The 20,362-nt window shown below is 39.7% G+C and overlaps 1 protein-coding gene across 1 annotated transcript in view; it reads right to left on the bottom strand.

Annotated features, from left to right (window-relative positions):
* The window catches only part of CTNNA1 (catenin alpha 1), a 183,954-nt gene that overhangs the window by 119,516 nt on the left and 44,076 nt on the right, over positions 1-20,362 (bottom strand). Inside the window, exons 3-6 of the mRNA XM_074960709.1 lie at positions 18,884-19,079; positions 8,429-8,595; positions 7,543-7,662; positions 1,423-1,689 (exon numbers count right to left, since the gene is read on the bottom strand). Of these exons, the coding sequence (XP_074816810.1) occupies positions 1,423-1,689; positions 7,543-7,662; positions 8,429-8,595; positions 18,884-19,079 (750 nt within the window). The remainder of the gene's footprint in view (positions 1-1,422; positions 1,690-7,542; positions 7,663-8,428; positions 8,596-18,883; positions 19,080-20,362) is intronic.

Here is a 20,362-nt window from a genome sequence, read left to right as displayed (position 1 = left end):
AACATTAGCAACTTTGGGAACCTTAGTGTAGATGGCGGACTCTGGCAAGCCATTTTCAGGCACTATGTCAATTAAACTTACTCAGAGCAACTATAAATCAATATGGTGCCAAAAGCAGCTGCTAGAGCCTGAAGTCTATATTAGGACTTCTAAATGTTGCAAACAGCTGACCCAGCTACAGGTGGAGTTTTCTGTAAAAATTCCCTAGTTTAGGCAAAGCCTAGAGATTAAGTGTATGGGGAAAAAGAAATTTAATGTACAAGCAAAGTGAGCAAGGTGGCTGCCACATGTCTATTGCATATTTTTATAGATTATTTTGTTTTCCTTTTTTTGGAAGGGTAGGAGAACAAGTGTTCATAGAGGAGAGTGGGTAAAGAAAAAGAGGTAGGGAAAAAAGGGGGAGTAACAGTTGCCACTGTGAGGCAGGCTAGCTGAATAGTGGGAAGTGTGAGAGGCTTAACAAAAACATCTGTATTAAATGTTTCCCAAAGGAGGTTTTTATGAAGTATATTACTAAAAACTTCTTTATTATTCAAAGGTCATTGTAGCTACAGAAACCAAGACCAAGGCTGCCATCAGTAATAATTTTGAAGCTAATCTAGTATCCCAAATAATCTCTCCAATAAGCATGCAATAAAATATGTGATTGAGGTGACCTCCATCTAGTAATACAGACAAACAAGCGCCAGTAAAGATACTTCATACTGAACATTCTGAATGAGTTTCCAGTAAAGTTTCATCCCAATGCACCCAGATACCACATCATGAGTCATATTAAATAGGCACTTGGACTTTTGGAACAGTAGTTTTCTACTAGTCTCTCAGAGCACTTATGGCATACATCCCTCCTCTCTGAATAATCTCCAAACTGAATAATTCTCAAAGGTCACGATACAACATTTTTCAGCAAAGAGCTAGTGGCATTGTCATGAGAGCCCATGCTATTAAGAGCACATTACTTATTACTACACTACACGAATGTATTAGATAGTAGAGAATATTTACTGTCATGCTATAGTGTATTAAATAATTAAAGCTATACTAAATTTCAAAATCATGACCAGAAGATAGTGATTAAGTCTCTTTATTTTGTTTATAAAAGGCTAGTTTGCTCTTAATTTGGCAATTCACAAGTCTCCAGTCAGAATCAGCATGGCTCTTGTGTGTATTTACAGTCATCATAAATTCTAATTTTATCATCAATGTAAAGGTTTGATGATCACAAAAATAGGGAGCCTTTAATACTAGCTGAAAGATCACTTTGTACTGAAGTACAGTAGTCTCTATATATTGATAACAGATTATCCTCCCTCAAAATACAATTTCATGGTTGTCAAAGTTACTCCCATGAGCTTTTCTCGCCTTTAACTGATTTACAAGCAGATTTAAGCTATACTTTTTTCAAAGAGGTTCAATACTTACATCAAAGTTGTTAAGTGCATAAGCCAGCTCTCCCCCTCCTCCTTGCTGTTGGGCAGCATCATCAGATGCTGTGGCTTGGGCTGCATTTGAGATGCCTGTGACCGCCTGCTGCAGTTGTTTGTAAATCAAGTCCCTGTTGGCTTTGTAAGCTGCTACATCTGGGTGCTGCAGACAGGCCTGAGAAGCAGTGTAAAGTATAGGAATGTTCTTCTGCAGAATTCCTCTAGCTGCAGCCATCTGATCACGATGGCCCACATCTTTCAATTCCTGCAAGGAAAACCTAATCAATATTGAAAGACATTTCTGATACTCAGTATCTACATACTTTCCCCTGAAGAGGCATAGGAGCATGATCTTTGCTTAACATGAAGCTACACCTCAGCTAGGCAACATTACTTCCCACGCATGCAGTTAATAAAAATTTGGCTACCTTTAGAATAGTTGCATAAAGACTGATGTTATGCAGCGATTCATAATTCTGCTTTCTAAAATTACAAGCCAAGATATTTATTACTTGACATAAGAGCAGATAATTGTTTTCAACGCTGACTGACAGATATGGCAATTTCCTGCAATATCCTGAACAAACCTTACTGAATTAATTGTAAGTATCTTATGAGCTCATTGTATTAAAAATGCAAGTATGTATGTATGATGATGGGGTTGTATTTAATTTCTAAGGGGAAAAGAGCACTAATGTCAACACCGGGAAACATAATGAGTTTCAAAAGACTTAAAACAATGGGTCAGGCAGGTGAGTGAGTTTCCAGGAAAGTTGAGAACACTAATTACCCACCTCTGAAACCAGCCTTTATCTGGCCAATTACCTATTCACAGTCTCTGCAGAGCAAAGATGCAAAATGGACTGGAGTGAGTCTCTAATTCATAGATGTGCTTGTTCTGAGCCAAGACAGTCATGAACTTGTATCCACAGAAAACCCCTTGGTGAGGTGTGAAGGACTGTTCACCTGCCAGAGCCCTTGCTGGAGCTGGGGTGAGCTCTAGTAAACTTCTTAGCACGTGTGTAATTTAAAACAAAAACCCTATGTTTTTGCTATAATGCTTTTACCTTAAGAAGAAATGTGCTTGCTTAAAGCTGTGATAATGTAACTGCTACAGTTAAGTTGTTTATATCCTCTGAGGAGAGAAGCAAAGCAGGCCTGCTTTAGGCAGTCCAACTTTGCTGGGGAATTCACAGTGTAGACAGGGGGTTGTGCAGCCTTGAAATATTCCCATCAGAAAGGGGAGAGCTGCATCTCCCCACCAAAACAGGTGACTGCTGGAGAGCCAGAAGCCTAGACGTGGGTGCCTCTGTAGGACCATGAGGGAGAAATACAGGTGCAATTTCCCTGACCTGTGATACTGACAACAGACCTGGACATCATCCGTCATATTGTATCAATTCCTAATGTTTAGGAAAGCAGATAAGCTTTAAACAGCAGGATGCAGTGGTTACATAGGTTTTGGATTGTTATGTGGCAACAGGCTGGAGTGACAAGTTTCATTTTCTTAACCTCACTCTACATTCAAATAATTGCAGAGTATTTCCTCTTAAATCTTCGAAGAGGTAACATTTATTCTTTTAGATTAGTGGTAAGAGCCAAGTTAGTTTTTATTGCCAAGTGTGAGATCAGACTAAATTCCAGATACTTTCCTTTCCCAAGATGTAGACACACTTATCTAATATCCTTCACACAATAGCAGTGTATAAGCACAGAAGTCAAATTATAAATCTGACTTTTCAGTGTCTCAATCATTTATTCAAAGGCCATAAAGCTCCCCCTTTTGGGTTTGTCATTTGTAATTTCAAGATGTTTTAAAGGACCCACACCTGGTTCTAGAAACATTTTTGCTGTACATGAGCTTAAATCTCTTTTAGAGCAGTAGTAATAAGTTTTTCTAATAGCAGCTTGCAGAATACAAAGTCTTCCACTCTAAGCCACATTGAGCCAAACACCTTATCATTGTAGTTAAATATTTCCCTTCTTCCTCCCTTCCCCAGTGCTGAAGTTCACTAAAGACTCAAAGGGGGAAAAAATCAGAGTGAAAAGCCATGTTTTATTTGAATTAATCTAAAATGTATGGCCAAATACATTCCAAGAAAATGAGTCTGTACACTAGATATAGGAGTGCATTCTACATTACATGTAATTGAGGTGAAAGGTCACTGGCATATCAGTAATTGAAGCTTTCTTTTCCAAAGGAAAGAAGGAATAGTATTCAAAGAGAAAAAACTAATGGAACATGAAAAAGGCATGTTTTCCTTCCATGAAAGGGGGACAGGTAACTCAGACAATAATGACTCACACTTTCCTCTTGGGCATATAGACTATGAGAGTCCCACTGCCATTGCATAAAGCACATCCAGGATAGGGTCACACCGTTTAAAAAACAAAACAAGAACCACACACATACCCCCACGATGGCACACAAATATTGGTCACGAATCTAAAGATGTCATGCACATTTGTCAGGAACTATCAGCTAGGATCAGATTCAATTTTTAAATTCTCTGGCTGTACCAAAAAAATCTATCAGATCATCCTTTGGTGTTTTCCTTTTATACATGCACATAAGAATGGGAAGATTAATCAACTGAATTGCACAAGGAGGAATGTATTTGACTACTCAAAAAATGCCCTGTGTTTTCTTCAGGCTCATTTAAGAAGTTGTTTTTGGGCATTTAAAATCTTCCCTAGGTGTTCTAATATTGAGTCTCTCCTCTCCCACATCCAGTCAGAGTGAATCCTGTCTGTCTGTCTCTAATCTTCACAGATATTTAGGCCTTGCCTACATTTAAAGGGGGTTGCTGATGTAGCTATACCTGCAATACCTCCTTAATGGAGACAATATCTTTGGCTTGTATAGCTTAAGCCAGTGTCCTGAATGAATAAGCTATAAGGCTTTTTGCTGGTATAACTGCATCTACACCAGGGCTTTTGTTGGCATAGTTATATTTCCTTAAAAACCAAGACCTTCCCCATTTAAGAGAAGTGCTATACAAACACAGACTACCACATCCCTGAAAGCTAAAGCATAACAGGGAAGCTAATAAAGAGATTACTGGCAATGAAGATAGATGTCTGCAGAGTAAGAGTGAAAATTACTACTATTAGAAAGTATTAGACATGGACAGAGCATATCAGTAATAAGTCAGGTAGTTGCTATCAGTAGTCCAATAAGAAATAGTTTCTGTAGAACATTTTTCAGGCATTGGGCTGGAATGCATGCAGTGAGGGTGGGAAGTCTGCAACTGGAGTGGCTTTCCTCCTCTTCTCTTTTAATGTTCAGGGAGGCAGCTGCATTCATTTTTTATTTTTCCCCATATATGGCAAAGACACTCAGGGCACTGGATAGATGCTTTTTTAATGTCTACATACATTTAAATGAAACAGTGAGAGGCAGGAAGCTGTTCAATTTGCTGGAAAAATAAGCAATTATGCCCAATGTACTTTGTTAGCCTCATACAGCATTCATACATCTATTCCCCAAAACAGCTACTAAATTTTCTCTGAAAAGTTTAAGTACTTTTATTAGTTTTACTAACACCTACAATTACAACTTCCCTTTCAACATTTATACTGTATCTTTGACTTAAGTAAATGCAGAGCACAAAGCAGTGCCTACCCTGGACTCTACAGGCACAGGCCTTAATCTGATTTGTAACTCTTGACAAAAAGTCTCTCCCCGGACTAGAATAAAAAAAAAAAAAGATTCCCCATTCTTCCAAATATGTGCATTTATGATCCCCCAAGACTAAGTAAATGGGCAGACTAGGGATGTAAAAGGTTAATCCCGGGATGGGCCGCCACGCCCAGATGATATTTTTAATCGTTTAAGCGGTTAACTTTTTAAAACAGTATTTACATCCCTAAGACAGATCTTGCAGCATGCCCTGAAGCCCAACCAGTTTAGATTATTTTGGACTGGGTACATAGGAAGTGTGGTGGGCTCTAGCTCAAGCACCTTCAGAGACTGTGGTGGTGGCAGCAGTATGGCAAAGGAAGAAAAAAATCTCAGGTAAATCAGTCCCAAGCCATCATTTATTGAGCTGGATGCAGCACCTAGCCCAAGAGGGTGCATTTATATGTCAGAAGCAAAACTTTAAAATTCCACCACCCATAGAAAGCCAGTACAGACTAGCTTCAGTTTCCATGCTGATTTAAAAGGGGTTGTTCCATGTGGACAGTGTTGCAGGAATCTGGGCTTGAGGTGATAGTAGCAAGGCCTGCATCTGAAAGAATCTCCAAACTAGAGTGAAGAGGTAATAAAATCTTTACACTGCTGCCAAGCGGTTGCTTAACAGCACTTTCTGGATTGCTACCTTTAATACTTGATGGGCACAAAACAAAACAATGAGGGGGGCAGATAATGCTAGATGTATGCTCTAGCAACCAGCTTCACTTCAGTTTTATTTAGACTGAGCTTCCACCAGCTAGCTCTCATCCATGCCTCGTTCCATCTAGACACTAAGCCAGTGACTACAATTTACAGCTAATTTGGATTTAACTATGCCTGCATGAGTTTTCCCAAACACTCTTTTTGGAGTATGACCATTATAAATAGGAGATCCAATACTTTTCAGCATCTTTCATACAAAGGAACTTAATGCAGTTTATGAAAGGCAAAACATACTAAATCAATGAAGTCAGCTACCAATTAGGCACTACTCATAGTGGAAGAAATTAAAACAGTGATCAGCCTCCTATCACAGTTTCTTTTCCGAGCTCTGCCACTGTCTTGTTAAGTTCAGAGTCCCAAAGCTCTAGTCACATCATGCTCAGAGGGACAATAAGTACTTGATAGAGAAATATTAAGTTTAATAGCCATACCTTACAGCAAAGGGGAAGGTGAAGTAAACATCCCAAGCAGAAATTTAAGAGGGATGGATAATACTGAAGCCAAGTAAGACCTATAACTAAGCGGAGGAGGCATTATGAGCACAAACATTGCTCATGTAGCAGAAGACAAATCTTTCACATAGCAGATTGACTAGCAACACAAACACCCACCTATCTCAATTGCAGGTTTATTATAATACATATACACACTGTTTTCAGGCAAATGTCTTGCACTTCACTAATTACATTTTTAAAATATGCATTATCTAATTGTCTTATTCTAGCTTCCTTTATATGAATAGAGAGTCAGTGATATGCTAGAAGTTTTACGTCATACAAATAGCATGAACACTAATGCAATAGTTAATTTAGAAAGACCACACCATTTCAAACTGATAAGACTATTCACCCATCTTTACTTTTCAACGTAACTGACATTTATTAATCTATAGGAATAACTCATGACAGGAAAACCATTAAGCAAAACAAATTGACACACATTTAAGATTAAGCCAGAGCTCACCAAATTATTCAGATGTACAGATATTGACTACCAAAAAAAAAAAGTCCTTTAAAGGAGGCTGATTAGAAAATAGTGGAGAGATTGCTGAAGTGTTTATTTGCTCAAGGTAATAAGACAATCCAAAAACACACACCCTAATTAAATGCAAATACCTATATTAATGCAACATTGTGGTTTAGACTATACCCTCTCAGAAGTATTACTACTTATCAGAAACCATAATTCTGCTCCCTTACTTATATGTATTGTTTTGTACAGAAGTACCAAAATGTTACGGCACAGATTGTGCAATGTTGCCAAGTTACAGTTGCTGTGGGAACCATACATTTGCATCTCTCAACTTAAATTTAAAATCAAGTCCCTAATATTGGGGGGGGGGGGGGGGAGAGAAGAGGAGAGTGTTGCATTAGTGCCTGTTCCATTAAAAATAAATGTATGTCTATAAATTCATTATAATAAGTACTATATTACATCTGAACAGAGTTCTTACTAGGATGCAGATTCAATTTTTGAACACTGTGGGTGTACTGCATAGCAACCAACAAAAGATGCAATGTTTATTAGCAGTGCCTTGGGCTCAGAAGTCATGCAGAGGGGCCCAGTCATGTTTTCGAAATGTGGTTTTGCTTTGTTTTTTATTTGGGTTGTTTTGTTGTTGTAGTTTTTTGTTGGTTTCTTTTTTTTGGGGGGGAGGGGTGGCAGGGGAGAGAACACCTAAGACACTGAAGACCAAATGAAGAAGTACTGTTACTGTACCTGCTGTCTTTTGGCTGCCATTATATTAAGCTTATCCACTTCTGGTTTGAGCGCTTTGTATTGTATTCCTAAATCCTGTTCAGTACCTGCATTTCTTAATTTCAGGATACCTTCTTCCACCTACAAGAGAGCGTAGATATATTTAACTATCCAGTGTACAATTTGCAGAAAAATCCAAGACATTTTATAGCTCAAGTAACAAGCAGGTGGTTGTTTTTTGTTTTTTAAACTTGATGTACTTGAAAGGCTAGTAGACTAAGTTTGGGCTGCTTTTTCTGATGGGTTTTTCCTTCAAGAAACATGCTTTCGCATATTTTTCTGTGTTTAAAAAGGCAATTCCAGAGCACAGTATGATAAAGCAATATTAACACGAGTATGTACATATGGTATTATGGGTGGGCACACCCGTTAAAACAAGTATCTGTTTCAAACCTCAACAAACCTATCAGTGTCCCACTTTTTTCCAGGAAGTTAGGACTAGTTTTTAGTTACTCCTGTCCTCAAGAGGTTTGTGCAATTTTCCCCCAAAGAGTATCCAGCAGAGTCATTTAGCAAAATAAAACTACAGATAGTTACTACAATCAGAAGTGTCAGAATATTCCAATAAGGGTGGGAGCTGGGGAATCTCAATACACATAATTAACAGCTCATTGTATCCTAAATACGAGTTCAATACCTTCTGCGTAATGTTTAGAACAACTGAAACAGTCAAATACAGAATGGCAACACAGACCCACTTTGCATTGGGAGCAACAGACTCGGGAGCAGAAGAACAGCCTAGTTGTAGGGACAATACACAAAAAAACCCAGCTTGTCAGAATAAGCCTAACATATGTTGGACAACGGAAAATGAAATACTGAGTTACAGAGGAAAAACCACACTTACAACTTTAAGCTGAACAAGTAGTTTGTAGACATCCGCCATGTCAGCCAAGATAAGCAGCCGGGTAACAGCAGACAGGAGAGCACGGGCTGCTCGTACCATGTTCCCTCGTTTCACTGAAGAGCAGGGATCATCTGCAAACTCTCCTGAGGCACTCTTCATTGAGTCACCTGCACAAATATTAGCAAGACTATCTTTTCTTAGGTTTAGAATGTTACATACTTCATTTCAGAATTACACTTCGAAAGATAAGGGATTTATTTGAATAGGTTCAATCTTAGAAAGTATCAGAAAGCGTTCACTCCTCAGTTACTGCACCCAGTGATTACTATAAAACTGAAGGTACTTGCACTTCATTCTTCCCAGTGCGGACAGTAAGCATTAAAAATGTCAAACACTAGATTCATATATTTTGCACATAAAGTTCAGTTTTAGCCTTTGTTTCAAACTAGAGGAACTAGAACCTTGGGGGGGGGGGGGGGGACCTACCAAAGTTTCAGCAAGCAGGCTAAAAGCATCAGTAAAGAAGGTATTGCAAGGGTTCAACTTACGAAGTTTAGAAACATCACACAACATGAAGTCTCTAATCATGTTTAAATATGCTTACAATAACTTGAAGGGTTACAGTGAACTTAAATACACTTGTGGAAATTTCACTCCCTTACAAATTGCTGCAAGTTACAGCCAAGATTACTAAGCATTTGAATAAACAAATACTTTGTGTATAGTCAGAGTCCCATGTTTGCATGGGTCTTTCACACAGCAACAAGGGAGAAAACATTTAAAATCCACACAAGGAAGTGTTGTTTTAAAAGTAGAATATAGTATCTGAAACTAGTTGGCTCAATTTCAAGTTGACTATCTCTGAAGAAAAAACGGGGGGGGGGGGGGGAAGGGGGGGGAACGACACACGACACGCGCGGGAGGAAGAGAGGAGAGGGGAAGACAGGACTATAAATTTCCTGGCTTCCAGTTAATGCTAGGGCTACATCTACACTACTGCTCTTACATCGGTAAAGCCACACCGACATGGTTGCACCACTGTAACGCTTATGGTGGAGATGCTCAAAGTTGACGGGAAAGCGGTAGCTATGGCGGCAGGAGAAGCTGACATAATGCTGTCTGCACCAGCGCTTAGGTCAGTAGAACTTACATTGCTCAGGGGTGTGGATTATTCATTCCCCTGAGCAACATCAATTGTACCGAAGTAACCTGTAGTGTATACAAGGGTCTAGGTTTTGAAAAAGCCAATTATATTAATTACCTGGAAACACAGAACTGAAGTTCCTCAAAACAAAAACTTTAATTTGGCTCTTATATTCCTACCAAAAGGTACAGGAGGGCCTAACCCTGGGGAATTTTTGCAACAATCCCACTGTTAAATTCAGTTACACCAAGCTTAAAATAGCTCATATGCAGCCTCTAGCAATTTCCAGTGTTTTTAACCACAATCTCTCAAACCTGTACATATATCATTCTAGAAAGAGGCTATATGATGCAGACTCAGTGCCCAAGCTTTCTACTTCTAAATACCTAGAATCCGAACATGACAGCTAGGTGCTTGGATCTCTCAGTCAAGACCCGGTGTGGCTATTTATAGTCCTTATAAAAACACCACCACAGTTCAGGCAGTTGAAATTTCCCACTGACGAAAAAGGAGGTATCCTGGCTATTTTCAATGCTAGCCACAAAACACTGCCCCAAACAGAGCTGAAAAGATTGTTATAAACTGTGAATGGTCCTGAAAATGTACCACACAGCTTATTGTTAAAAAGTATCTCAATTTGTTTTCACAAGCTAGAAGTAGAAAGTGTGTTTACTTTGTATGTTGGGTATCACATCTTATTTCTACGTACTACATAATACTGATGTAAAGCTGCTTAAAAACTACCTCTTCAGGGAAGTTAAAACCCCAAAATGTTTTGATATTTAGACCAAATATGCTGCAAATTGGTTCACAGTATAAAGATAAAAAAAAAAAAAAAAAAAGAGTGACACAAACAAGTTGTCTATTGAAGAAATTGAATTATACTGTGATATTCCTACTGTACTTTTTGAACTGTAGTCTATGGATTTCACTTGTTAAGTAAAACAAATTTATTCTTATTACAATGCAGAGGCAGGAGCCACTTCAGTGATTAGACACCCTCATTCAGTTTGACTCCACCGCCATTCAGAAGAGTGGAAAAGTCAGTTCGTCCACATTAAGAGGAGCAAGTAGAGTCATTTAGACTTCTCTCCCTGTGCTGCACACTACCTGCAGTGAAGTAGTTCAGATCACAACAATACTTCTGGAATTATGAGGGATAAAAGCGGTTCTTGGAGCTCTTCATATTTCAAGATCTCAACTGTCCTCCTTTCCTCAAGCCCCTACAATTGCTTCAATTCAGAGTATGCCAGAGATTCTCAGACAGTGGACTGTGGATCACTGGGGATCAGCAGAAAATTTGCTCATCTATTTCCAGGTGATAAATCACAAGACACCTAAAGGTGCTGTGAATTTTCCTAATATCACTCATCCACATATTCAATTGTTACAACTGCCTCAGAAAGAACATGCAATTGTGAATGTTCAGAGAAGTGTTTCTAAAGCAGCCTCTACTTTTCATTACATCTGAGTTAAGAGAACAGTTACTTGGGAATCAGAGTATCAAACGTTGCTTCATTTAACACTAGTCATTTATAGAAAGGTATTCAGTACACATGAATGCTTTGTGTCTTTCTATATAAAACTTCCTTTTACATCTAGATACAATCAGTTAACTTTAAAAAAGAACTCAGAATCCTCTAGCTGACATTTAGTTAAGACTGAGGATTTCTATTTTCTATATCCACTCACCACAAAGTTTATGGGAGCTTTTATGAGGTTGACCAAGTGTGCCTTCCCCAGTGCACTAGTACTTCATATTACCATATGTTGGTGCAGTCAGTTGACTTAAAACCACCATGGACATTCTAGTCCGTAGACTTAAAAATCAGTGACAGAGCTAGTCCCAGGGGTTGGATCCCAGAATGTACAATAAATGGTTAAACACTAAGCCAATTGCTAAACTTGAATGTATGAGGTGATAGGTACCCCAAAATTGGCATAGGCAGCTTTATAAACCATGTATGAATTCTGGGGAGTGGTAGGGGACAGAAACCTTTAGAGATTGACAGTCATACCTAAAATATAAGTCTGGCTTATTTTTGCAAATTTGAAGGAAAAAAATTAAGTGTTACAAGTTTAGGGAGGGTGGAAAGGGTGCTCAGTGCTCTTGCAACTGATTTGAAGTTCTTCTGTAAGATAAAGTCTGGTGAACTCCTGGTTCCACAGAAGTCTGTGACAAAATCTCAGACTTCAGTGGAGCCAGGATTTCAGCCTATGAGTCTATGATACAGAACTTGGAATAGTATACTGAGTTTCTTCAGTGAAGATGTAGCAATAGTAATCTAACCCAAATAAAATTTTCCTCAGACAGGAGCTTAATCAGCTATTCCTTGACATGGTTACTAAAGAAAAAAAAAAAATCAGTAACTGATGAAGAGTTTAACTTGTAGGAATGTGTAAAAAAATCTTGAGACTAAAAAGCTTAGAATTAGTAATTCTGAACTCAACAAAGTTCAGTAGTGTTATATCCTGGGAAGAGTCTCCAAATGGTAAGCAGTTCTTTGGGATTGAATTTTTAAAGTTAAAGTTAGATATTTCATTAAATGATGTAAGATTGGACATCTCTCTTGAATAAGTGGGCTATTAGATCTTACATCAAGGCACTCAACTGCCACCCCTGCTCACTCCCACCCAGAATGGTCCCTAGAATAGGATGCCGTCTGATCACTATGGAGAATGAGGTCCCACTGTGTTCTTCACAAATATATTTAAGATGAGCAATAAGCTGCGTTCAGTGTTTTGCCACATGAAGCATCTTTGAGTTTTTGTAAAACAAAACCAGTTCCAAATATCAAGCTACAGCTGCCCAGTTACAGCATTTCCAACTGGAGATGTTAAGGATAGAAAAATCTTAAATTGACACACATGAATTGCAAAACTGTATTGGATCACTGGTCCACCTAGTTTGGTATCCTGCGGCTCCAAAAGCAGCCAGTACAAACTTACATCAAAAAGGTGCAAAAACCCCTGCAGTAGGCAGCTATGAAGTTTAAGCAAGCTAATTCTCTGTTCTCCTTCCCTTTCAAACACAATGGCTTCATCTAGTGTTTTTGTAAAGCAACAAGGAGGTAAAAACTGATTTTGGGGGGTGGGAGGGGATATTTCTCAGGGGACTGCCACACACACACACAAAACATTAGTTATGCCATTTTGACATAAGGGTTGCAGATTTAGCATTATTAGTTATTTTGTACCCTTAGGTATTTCTCACCCAATTTGAGTCCCGCAGGGGACTTTCAGGCTGGGAAGAAAAAGTCTCACTATGTATGCATGAAAGCACTAAATCTGACTTAGGCATATTTCAGTCTCAACATTAAGATATGCAGTTACATTCAAGCTTTCATTGTATGGCCCACTAGCAAGACTTATTTTAGTCTCTATAGAAAAACTGAAGAGCTTAAGTAACAATCTCTTAAATGGAGGAGAAAAAAGTAGAGAGCAAGAACTTGTGTATGAGATCTACCAAATGTTAAGTGGTTTTTTTTTTTTTTGTATGGATGGTAGGAGAGGAAGAAGTCTAAGAGTGTGTACCTCTGATGCAAGTAAATGACAAAATCATTTTCCTGTGTCAATAGTCTGCTTTTGCCATTTCTGCCTCTGACAGCTAAAAACCTCAAACTATGCCCCAATTATCCCCCACCTTGATTACTGCACACCTCAAGGCGCCATCTCTCACACTCCATATTCCTCCCTCATCAGACTGTTCACATCCCCCCACCCCCAATCTGTTCCACTGGCTACCTATTCTCCACCACTTGAAGGCCAGGATGGAAGTTTGATATCAGAGTCCCCATCTGTATACCTCCACCCCAGCGTACATATCCAACCCCACATCTTGCCAGTGATACCACCCTCAATGCTCAGTTCAACGGAGTGAGAAGAGGCTTTCCATGCTGTCCCCTATATCTGAAAGGCCTTCTATTGCAGCTTGCCAAGCTATCACCTTTTGTTCAAAACTCCCCTGATTTCTCACTTTCCCCATGCCTACAAAACGCAAGTTGATAATTATGGAATTTTGTCCATTCCTCATTGAGCCTTCCTTGACAGGTAGAGACAACAAGGACTTCATAGTTGGTTTTAAAAAAATTTCAGTTGTCCTGGCTTGATCGGACAGATGTTTATGGGCTCTTTAGAAACAGTCACACTTTGAAATAAGCCAGAAAAATTTGAGAACTCTCAAACCTGGTTGGCTACAAGTAACAGTATTAATCACACTGTTCTATTTCCTACAAAAAGTGAGCAGAGGCCCTTACAAATTTGTGATGTCTCATGACATAACTAGAATCAGTTTGCTTAAACCATAAGAGCTCTAGCTGAGCTTTCTGAAACAGTTTAAACAAGTTAGGCACCTAACTCCCATTAAGTTTCCATGGGATTTGGACACTGTCCCTTCGAAATATTCTACCTTAGTCTCTTCCTAAACTGTATCACTCTGATGTACCAAGGGAAATTAAGGATTTATGTTTTATTTTGTTACGTGATCTGTCCCATTGTTCAGGTTCAGAATAGCTTCATTCACAAGTAAAATGTTTAGTTGAATATTCTCTCAAATGGGAGTATTGTTATTAACCAGCTCCTTTCAGAAGCTTGTTAGTTACAGGGTTGCTTACCATGGTAGCTGTTTTATCAACTACATTATCTTCACAGAACCATTTAGAAGGCACATCCATATCCCTTGAGCCCAACATTCTACTAACAGAAGTTACCACGCCCTCTTCAGTTCCTTTATATCCACCAGCCAGAACCGTCAAAGAACCTACCTCCTTTTTAGAAGAAGTGTTGTAGCTTAGATCTGAGTTTCTATAAGTTACAGATCAGAGCAGGTTTCAGAGTAACAGCCGTGTTAGTCTGTATTCGCAAAAAGAAAAGGAGTACTTGTGGCACCTTAGAGACTAACCAATTTATTTGAGCATGAGCTTTCGTGAGCTACAGCTCACTTCATCGGATGCAGAGCAGTGGTTCTCAACCTATTTACTACTGTGGGCCGCATCCAATACTATCTCTACAATCCTGAGACTGTCACATGAGCCGCAGCTATGTGCTGACTGGGCCACAAGTGGCCTACGGGCCACAGGTTGAGAACCACTGGATCAGAGGGTTTGGTTTTAATTTAATTTTTTTCTGGTAGATTCGTAAGCACTACTGAAAACAGGTTTATCTATTACATACTACTCAAAAAGGTATAGGATTACAGAACCAAGGTGACACTGCTGATCACATTTTACCTAACAGAAAATATGTACATCTTCTGTATACTTAAGAATTCTGAACCTGATTGAACCAACTGACTAATGCTGCACTACTTTAGAGACAGGAACAGAGAGATGAAGCCCAGGAACAGAGAGATGAAGTACTGCAAGTAACTGACAAGAGGCTATTTCTCATTGTTTCTAATGAACAAAGACAAGGATAATTTACACAGGCAGTTCAGAAATAACATTTTAGAAATACAGTGATAGTTATAAGGAATAGGGACCAAAATGGCAATTTAGATGAAGTATGTTTATTCATACCACTCTTCTGGTCTCAGGGTCCTAGGTTTCTCTAGAAAATACTTACACACTTTGATACTCATTGGCATGCAGGCACTCCAGAATGGTCTATGACCACAATAAAGCTGACAAGAAGTGGATAGGAACAGCATGAATTGTGCATGTGAACCAAAATATAGTTCATCCAGGATCAGCTTTACTCCCATGACCCTTCAGAAAGATGTACTAAAGTTTTAACAAGCTGGATCGAAGACCTAGACCCTTGTAACCCAACTGGACCCGGTGACAAGTTCTGGGTTTGGGTATGAAGGAAAAAAAAAAAAAAATTCGACCCTCTAAGGGGCTCAGGTTCAGTCATTTTTTTTTTCCTGCTGTGTGCATGTGGTTCCAACTTCCTAAAGCCCTCCTCTGACTTCCTTTGTCTGTAAATTATCCTCCTCCTCTGCTTTTCCTCTCCACTCCTCAGCCCTTCCTCTTCTGCCATTCCCCCTGCCCCACAGTCCTGTTCTCCTCAACTCTCCCCCGCCCATATTCTTCCCCTTCCCTCAACTCCATCCTCAGTCCCCAGCCCTTCTGACCCCTGGGGGACATCACAGCCCCGCCTCCGGTAGCAAGGTACCCTGAGCAGGAATGACATTGGCAGTGCTACAAAACAAACTCCCCAAAGAGCAACTGTGGTAGATTCAAAGGGGAGTGGAAGCTGTAGTGGTACCACCACTGCAGTACGTAGAGCATCCCAGTGTTGCTGACAGGTTGAGCCAACTGGGAGAAAATCAGGGACAGGTGGTCCTCTGTCCCTTTCATTCCTTTGAATGGGGTGGTGGGTGACAGCCTCCCAGGCCTGCATGCAGAGGTCTGAACCCTGGGCTTGCACTGCTGGGCAAGCAGATGCTCTGGATGAGGTGGCAAAGCTGCTTGGTCTTATCCCAGAGATACACATCTATGCAAACAGCTGCCGATCCACTGATCCCTGCGACAGAGGTGGCTTCCCTGCTGCAGGGGCCAAGCTCACCAGTTCTCGCAGGCTGAGTTTCTGTGGGGCAAAAACAACACTGATCCTCTGGGCATAGACCACCCCACCTCTAACCACAGCTCCCAGAGCAAAAACTAACTCCCTACAAGTGTTGGGCATGAGTTGGGTATGAAAACAATTTGACACTCCTGGGCTTGGTTCAGGTTCAGGTTGGGCTTTAAACTTAGGCTCAAACAGACCTCTACAAAGGAGGTATATAGTCTTGACAATCCAGGAGGCTCACACAACAGCCAGTCTTATTTTATTATTCAATATAAACATTTAAGAGCTGGTCTACACTACAAAGTTAGGTCAACTTAACTACATCACTCAGCAGTGTGAAAAACCATGTGCAAATGTAATCAAACTGATCTAAGCCCAGGTGTAGGCACTGCTAGGTTGATGGAAGACCTAGCTACTACCTCTCGGAGAAGAGTATTTACTACAGCAACCGAAGAACCACTTCCATTTCTGTAAAAAGTGTCTACACTGCTGTGCTACCACAGCACAGCAACATTTCTTGAGTAGAAGACTGACCCCATATATTGCATTAATAAAGCACATTCAGTAATATAGAGAACCTACAGTTCACTAATTCAACTACAGAATCAGAGAGCTATTTTATGCTAATATTCAGCTCTCCATTCTAAATCAGTCTTACCCACGATTGGGACGAGATGTAGTTTACTGACCTCAACATAACATTTTGTCCCTAACAAAATCAAAGCACTGTCATTCGGCAGTGACATAGGCAAAAGACCAGTCCTGTTAATTTAGAAATTAAATCAATTATGGTGAACGAGAATTATATTCATGCTGTATATTAGCCAGATTCTCAAGAGACAGAGCTCCCTATAATATTCTTAGATACATAGAGCTAGCAAAGTCAGACGGCAATTTAGATAGGAACATTTCAAACGAATAGCACCCAGGGATTTGGTCAGACTCTTGTATGTTCTACCTCTGTAGAGGCCTCAGCTATTTATGCTTAGAAATATAAATGCAGGCTCAGGAAAACCAGCATCTGTTCACTTTGAGAACAAGGATTTCCCAACGTGAAGCAAAAATGCAAGGTTAACACTAAGCCAGCCCAAGTGTCAGTGTACTACTATATGTAACCCAGAGATCACATTAGTGCAGGGTGTGCAAACTTACTAGGCGCCATCAGGCAGAGGGACCTCCCAAATACATCGGACCTTGATGTTTGGGGAAAGTTGGCAGGGAAGGAAAAGGGGTGGAGAAAGGAAAAGGGCATGAGCAAAAGGAAATTGCTGTGAACATCCTCACAGCTCCAGAACAAAATACGATTCTCTCATCCTGCTGCAGAAAGGATGCCAGACTAGTTTAAAAAGTTTAGTGTATTATATATACACACTTCAATACATCAAGTCATTCAACTGCTTCACATGCATGTCCCTACACAATTCAATATACAAATGAGAGCAGAGAGGATACTTGTATTTTGTAGGAACAAGAAAGAGCAAGGTAGCACAGGATTTTGGGAAGAAGAGCCCAACATTTACTGTTATTTGCCTAAAAAGTTTTCTGAAGGGCTGTTGCCGCTCTGTTAATCCAGCCTACGTGCACTGTGATAAATATACAATCTCCTTCGTGCAAATTGTCCCAACAGCTTAGCCCCATGGCCATGCCAGGGCAATATGCAATGCAACGCAACATCAAAAGGAAGGCATGCAAAACTTCATTGGGATGGGCCAAGAGAGTCAGATGCCCAATAAGCACTCAGAAGCAATTAGAAAAGATTGTTTGGATAACCTTTATCAATATTTTTTTAAATCAGAGGGTGGCCATAGCCCAATTAGTGCTAGTTATACATCAAGTTTAATTTGAGTTGTTGATGGTGTGGGAAGGAAGGAGAAATGGAGAAACCTTAAAGGGTGAAAGTAGTATTTCACCCTTCTAGAACGCTCACAGCTGAAGGAATTTTGTTCCCAAAGAGTCACTGCCAGACTCAAGTGCAGAAAATTTCAGCTATAAGAGCTGAATGTTTTGGAAAGTTAACTGGGGGATCAAGTCATATTGATGCAGTTTAACAATCTTTATTACCACTGCTCACTATAACGTTGTGGAAAGATCAACTAGCACACAGCTTGAGGAATTTCTTCCTCCTTTGCAAAGAGCTTCATTTGTAGCTCATCATCAGCACCACTAATAACTACAGTAACTCCTCACTTAACATTGTCCCAGTTAATATTGTTTTGTGGTTAAGTTGCTGATCAATTAGAGAACATGCTCGTTTAAAGTTGCCAAATGCTCCCTTATAACACTGTTTGGCAGCTGCCTGCTTTGTCCATTGCTTGCAGGAAGAGTAGCCCCTTGGAGCTAGCTGGTGAGGACTTGGAACCAGGGTGGAGTCGCTCAGCAGGCTATCAATTGCTGAGCAGTTCAGCTGTCCCTCCCCACACTTCCGTGTGCTGCTCCTGCCCTCTGCCTTGGTATGGCAATGTTTCATTTTAAACATTCCCCATGTTTAAAGAATTGTACTTTATAAAATTAAGCTTTTACAGAAAACCTCTCCTAAAGAAAGTTTATTTTGTGAACAAAATTAAGTTGAAAATGCCCTTTAAAGAATGTAATCCATTTCTCTCTTCTGTAGTGTAGACTATTTACTTGTGGCACCTGTGCTGTTTAAACTACTAAAGCGATATTTAAGCGGAGGGAAATTGAAGGACAAAGTTTGGAAGCTGAAAGCACACAGATAAAATTATGGGCATTAGAAAGAATAGCTAAAAGACAGACTTGAGAGAAACTCAGATTTAAGTTATCACAAAAAATACGTCACCTACCTTGCTTGCGAACATCTTCCACAGCTGCCACTAGTTCCTCTTTAAGAAACTGACTCTCTTTTGCAATTTTGTCTCCCTTCTCCAAGAAATTCTCTGTTGCTTGTTCAACTGATGCAGCCAAAACATGGGCTTTCTTAGAACGTCCTCTTTTTTTGTTGGAAGGACCCTTGTTACTGGTATTAACTAGTGTTGTAACCTGAAAAAAGGGATAATTTATAGTTGAGATGTATACCGAATAAGTATATGCAACATGAAACAAGATACAAGCTTATCAACCTAATAGCTTGGATTTTCTGAATCAAAAGCATATTTGCAATACCTATGCTGACTTCAAGTAGGCAGTACTTAATTGCCAGTAAATTCATTTTTGAGCAGTTTTCATGGTTCTTTAATCAAGAAGCATAGTGACACTGTAATTAGACAAGTATGATAAACTTAAGCTAAAGTGCTTAGTGAGGGGTTTGTTGTTTAAGAAGCAGACAAAAATTGATTTAAAAAGTTAGGTGCATCTTTTTCTATGCATCATTAAGCTACAATTTCAGCAAGAGGCCAGGGCTATTTTGGATTTGGCTTCACACAAGAAGAATCCAAGTTTGAAACAATTAGTTCAGGACCGTTTTTAAGACTTTGAAACATTTAAAAAGATTAACAGGATTGAAGTGGCACATCTACAGAAAGCTAGCTTCACAGCCTTTCTTCAGTCCAAGACTGAAGGGATGAGGGACTTTGCAATCAAAGTGATTTTACAGCCAAATTAGACGGCTGCAACCTGTCACCAAGTTCTCATTTAATCACTTTTCTAGGTGCAGTTCGTACCACCACCTGTAAGTTTAAGGTTGACTGACACTTTCCATTTTAAGACCCTGTTTTCAGTTGCTTATAAAGCTTCACCAAGTTTTAACCATTTTGGCTGAATTTTTCCATGATCAATGTCTGCCTCAGGCTGAAGTTTTTTGGAAAGTTCCAGCAAAACACAGGTCATTTCAATCTGGCATCATTCTATTAATAGGTATTCTTTGTTTGAAGTTGTTTAACCTATTATGCATCCACTTAATGGTAGTTCTGCTGTGCCTGCATTTCTCCAGCTTACATATCAGAATGTTATAACATAAGAATGGCCATACTGGGTCAGACCAAAAGTCCATCTAGCCCAGTATCCTGTCTTCCGATAGTGGCCAATGCCAGGTGCCCCAGAGGGAACAAACAAAGATAATCAAGTGATCCATTTCCTGTCACTCATTCCCAGCTTCTGGCAAACAGAGGCTAGGGACATCATCCCTGCCCATCCTGGCTAATAGCCATTGATGGACTTATCCTCCATGAATTTATCTTGTTCTTTTTTGAACCCTGTTCTCGTCTTGGCCTTCATAACAACCACTGGCAAAGAGTGCCACAACAGCTGACTATGCATTGTGTGAAGAAATGCTTCCTTTTCTTTGTTTTAAACCTGCTGCCTATTAATTTCATTTGGTGCCCTCT

The sequence above is a fragment of the Natator depressus genome, chromosome 8 (assembly GCF_965152275.1).
Source record: "Natator depressus isolate rNatDep1 chromosome 8, rNatDep2.hap1, whole genome shotgun sequence".
Taxonomy (NCBI): domain Eukaryota; kingdom Metazoa; phylum Chordata; order Testudines; family Cheloniidae; genus Natator; species Natator depressus.
Note: the sequence above shows the minus strand (reverse complement) of the source record. Positions and strands in the feature narration are given on the sequence as shown.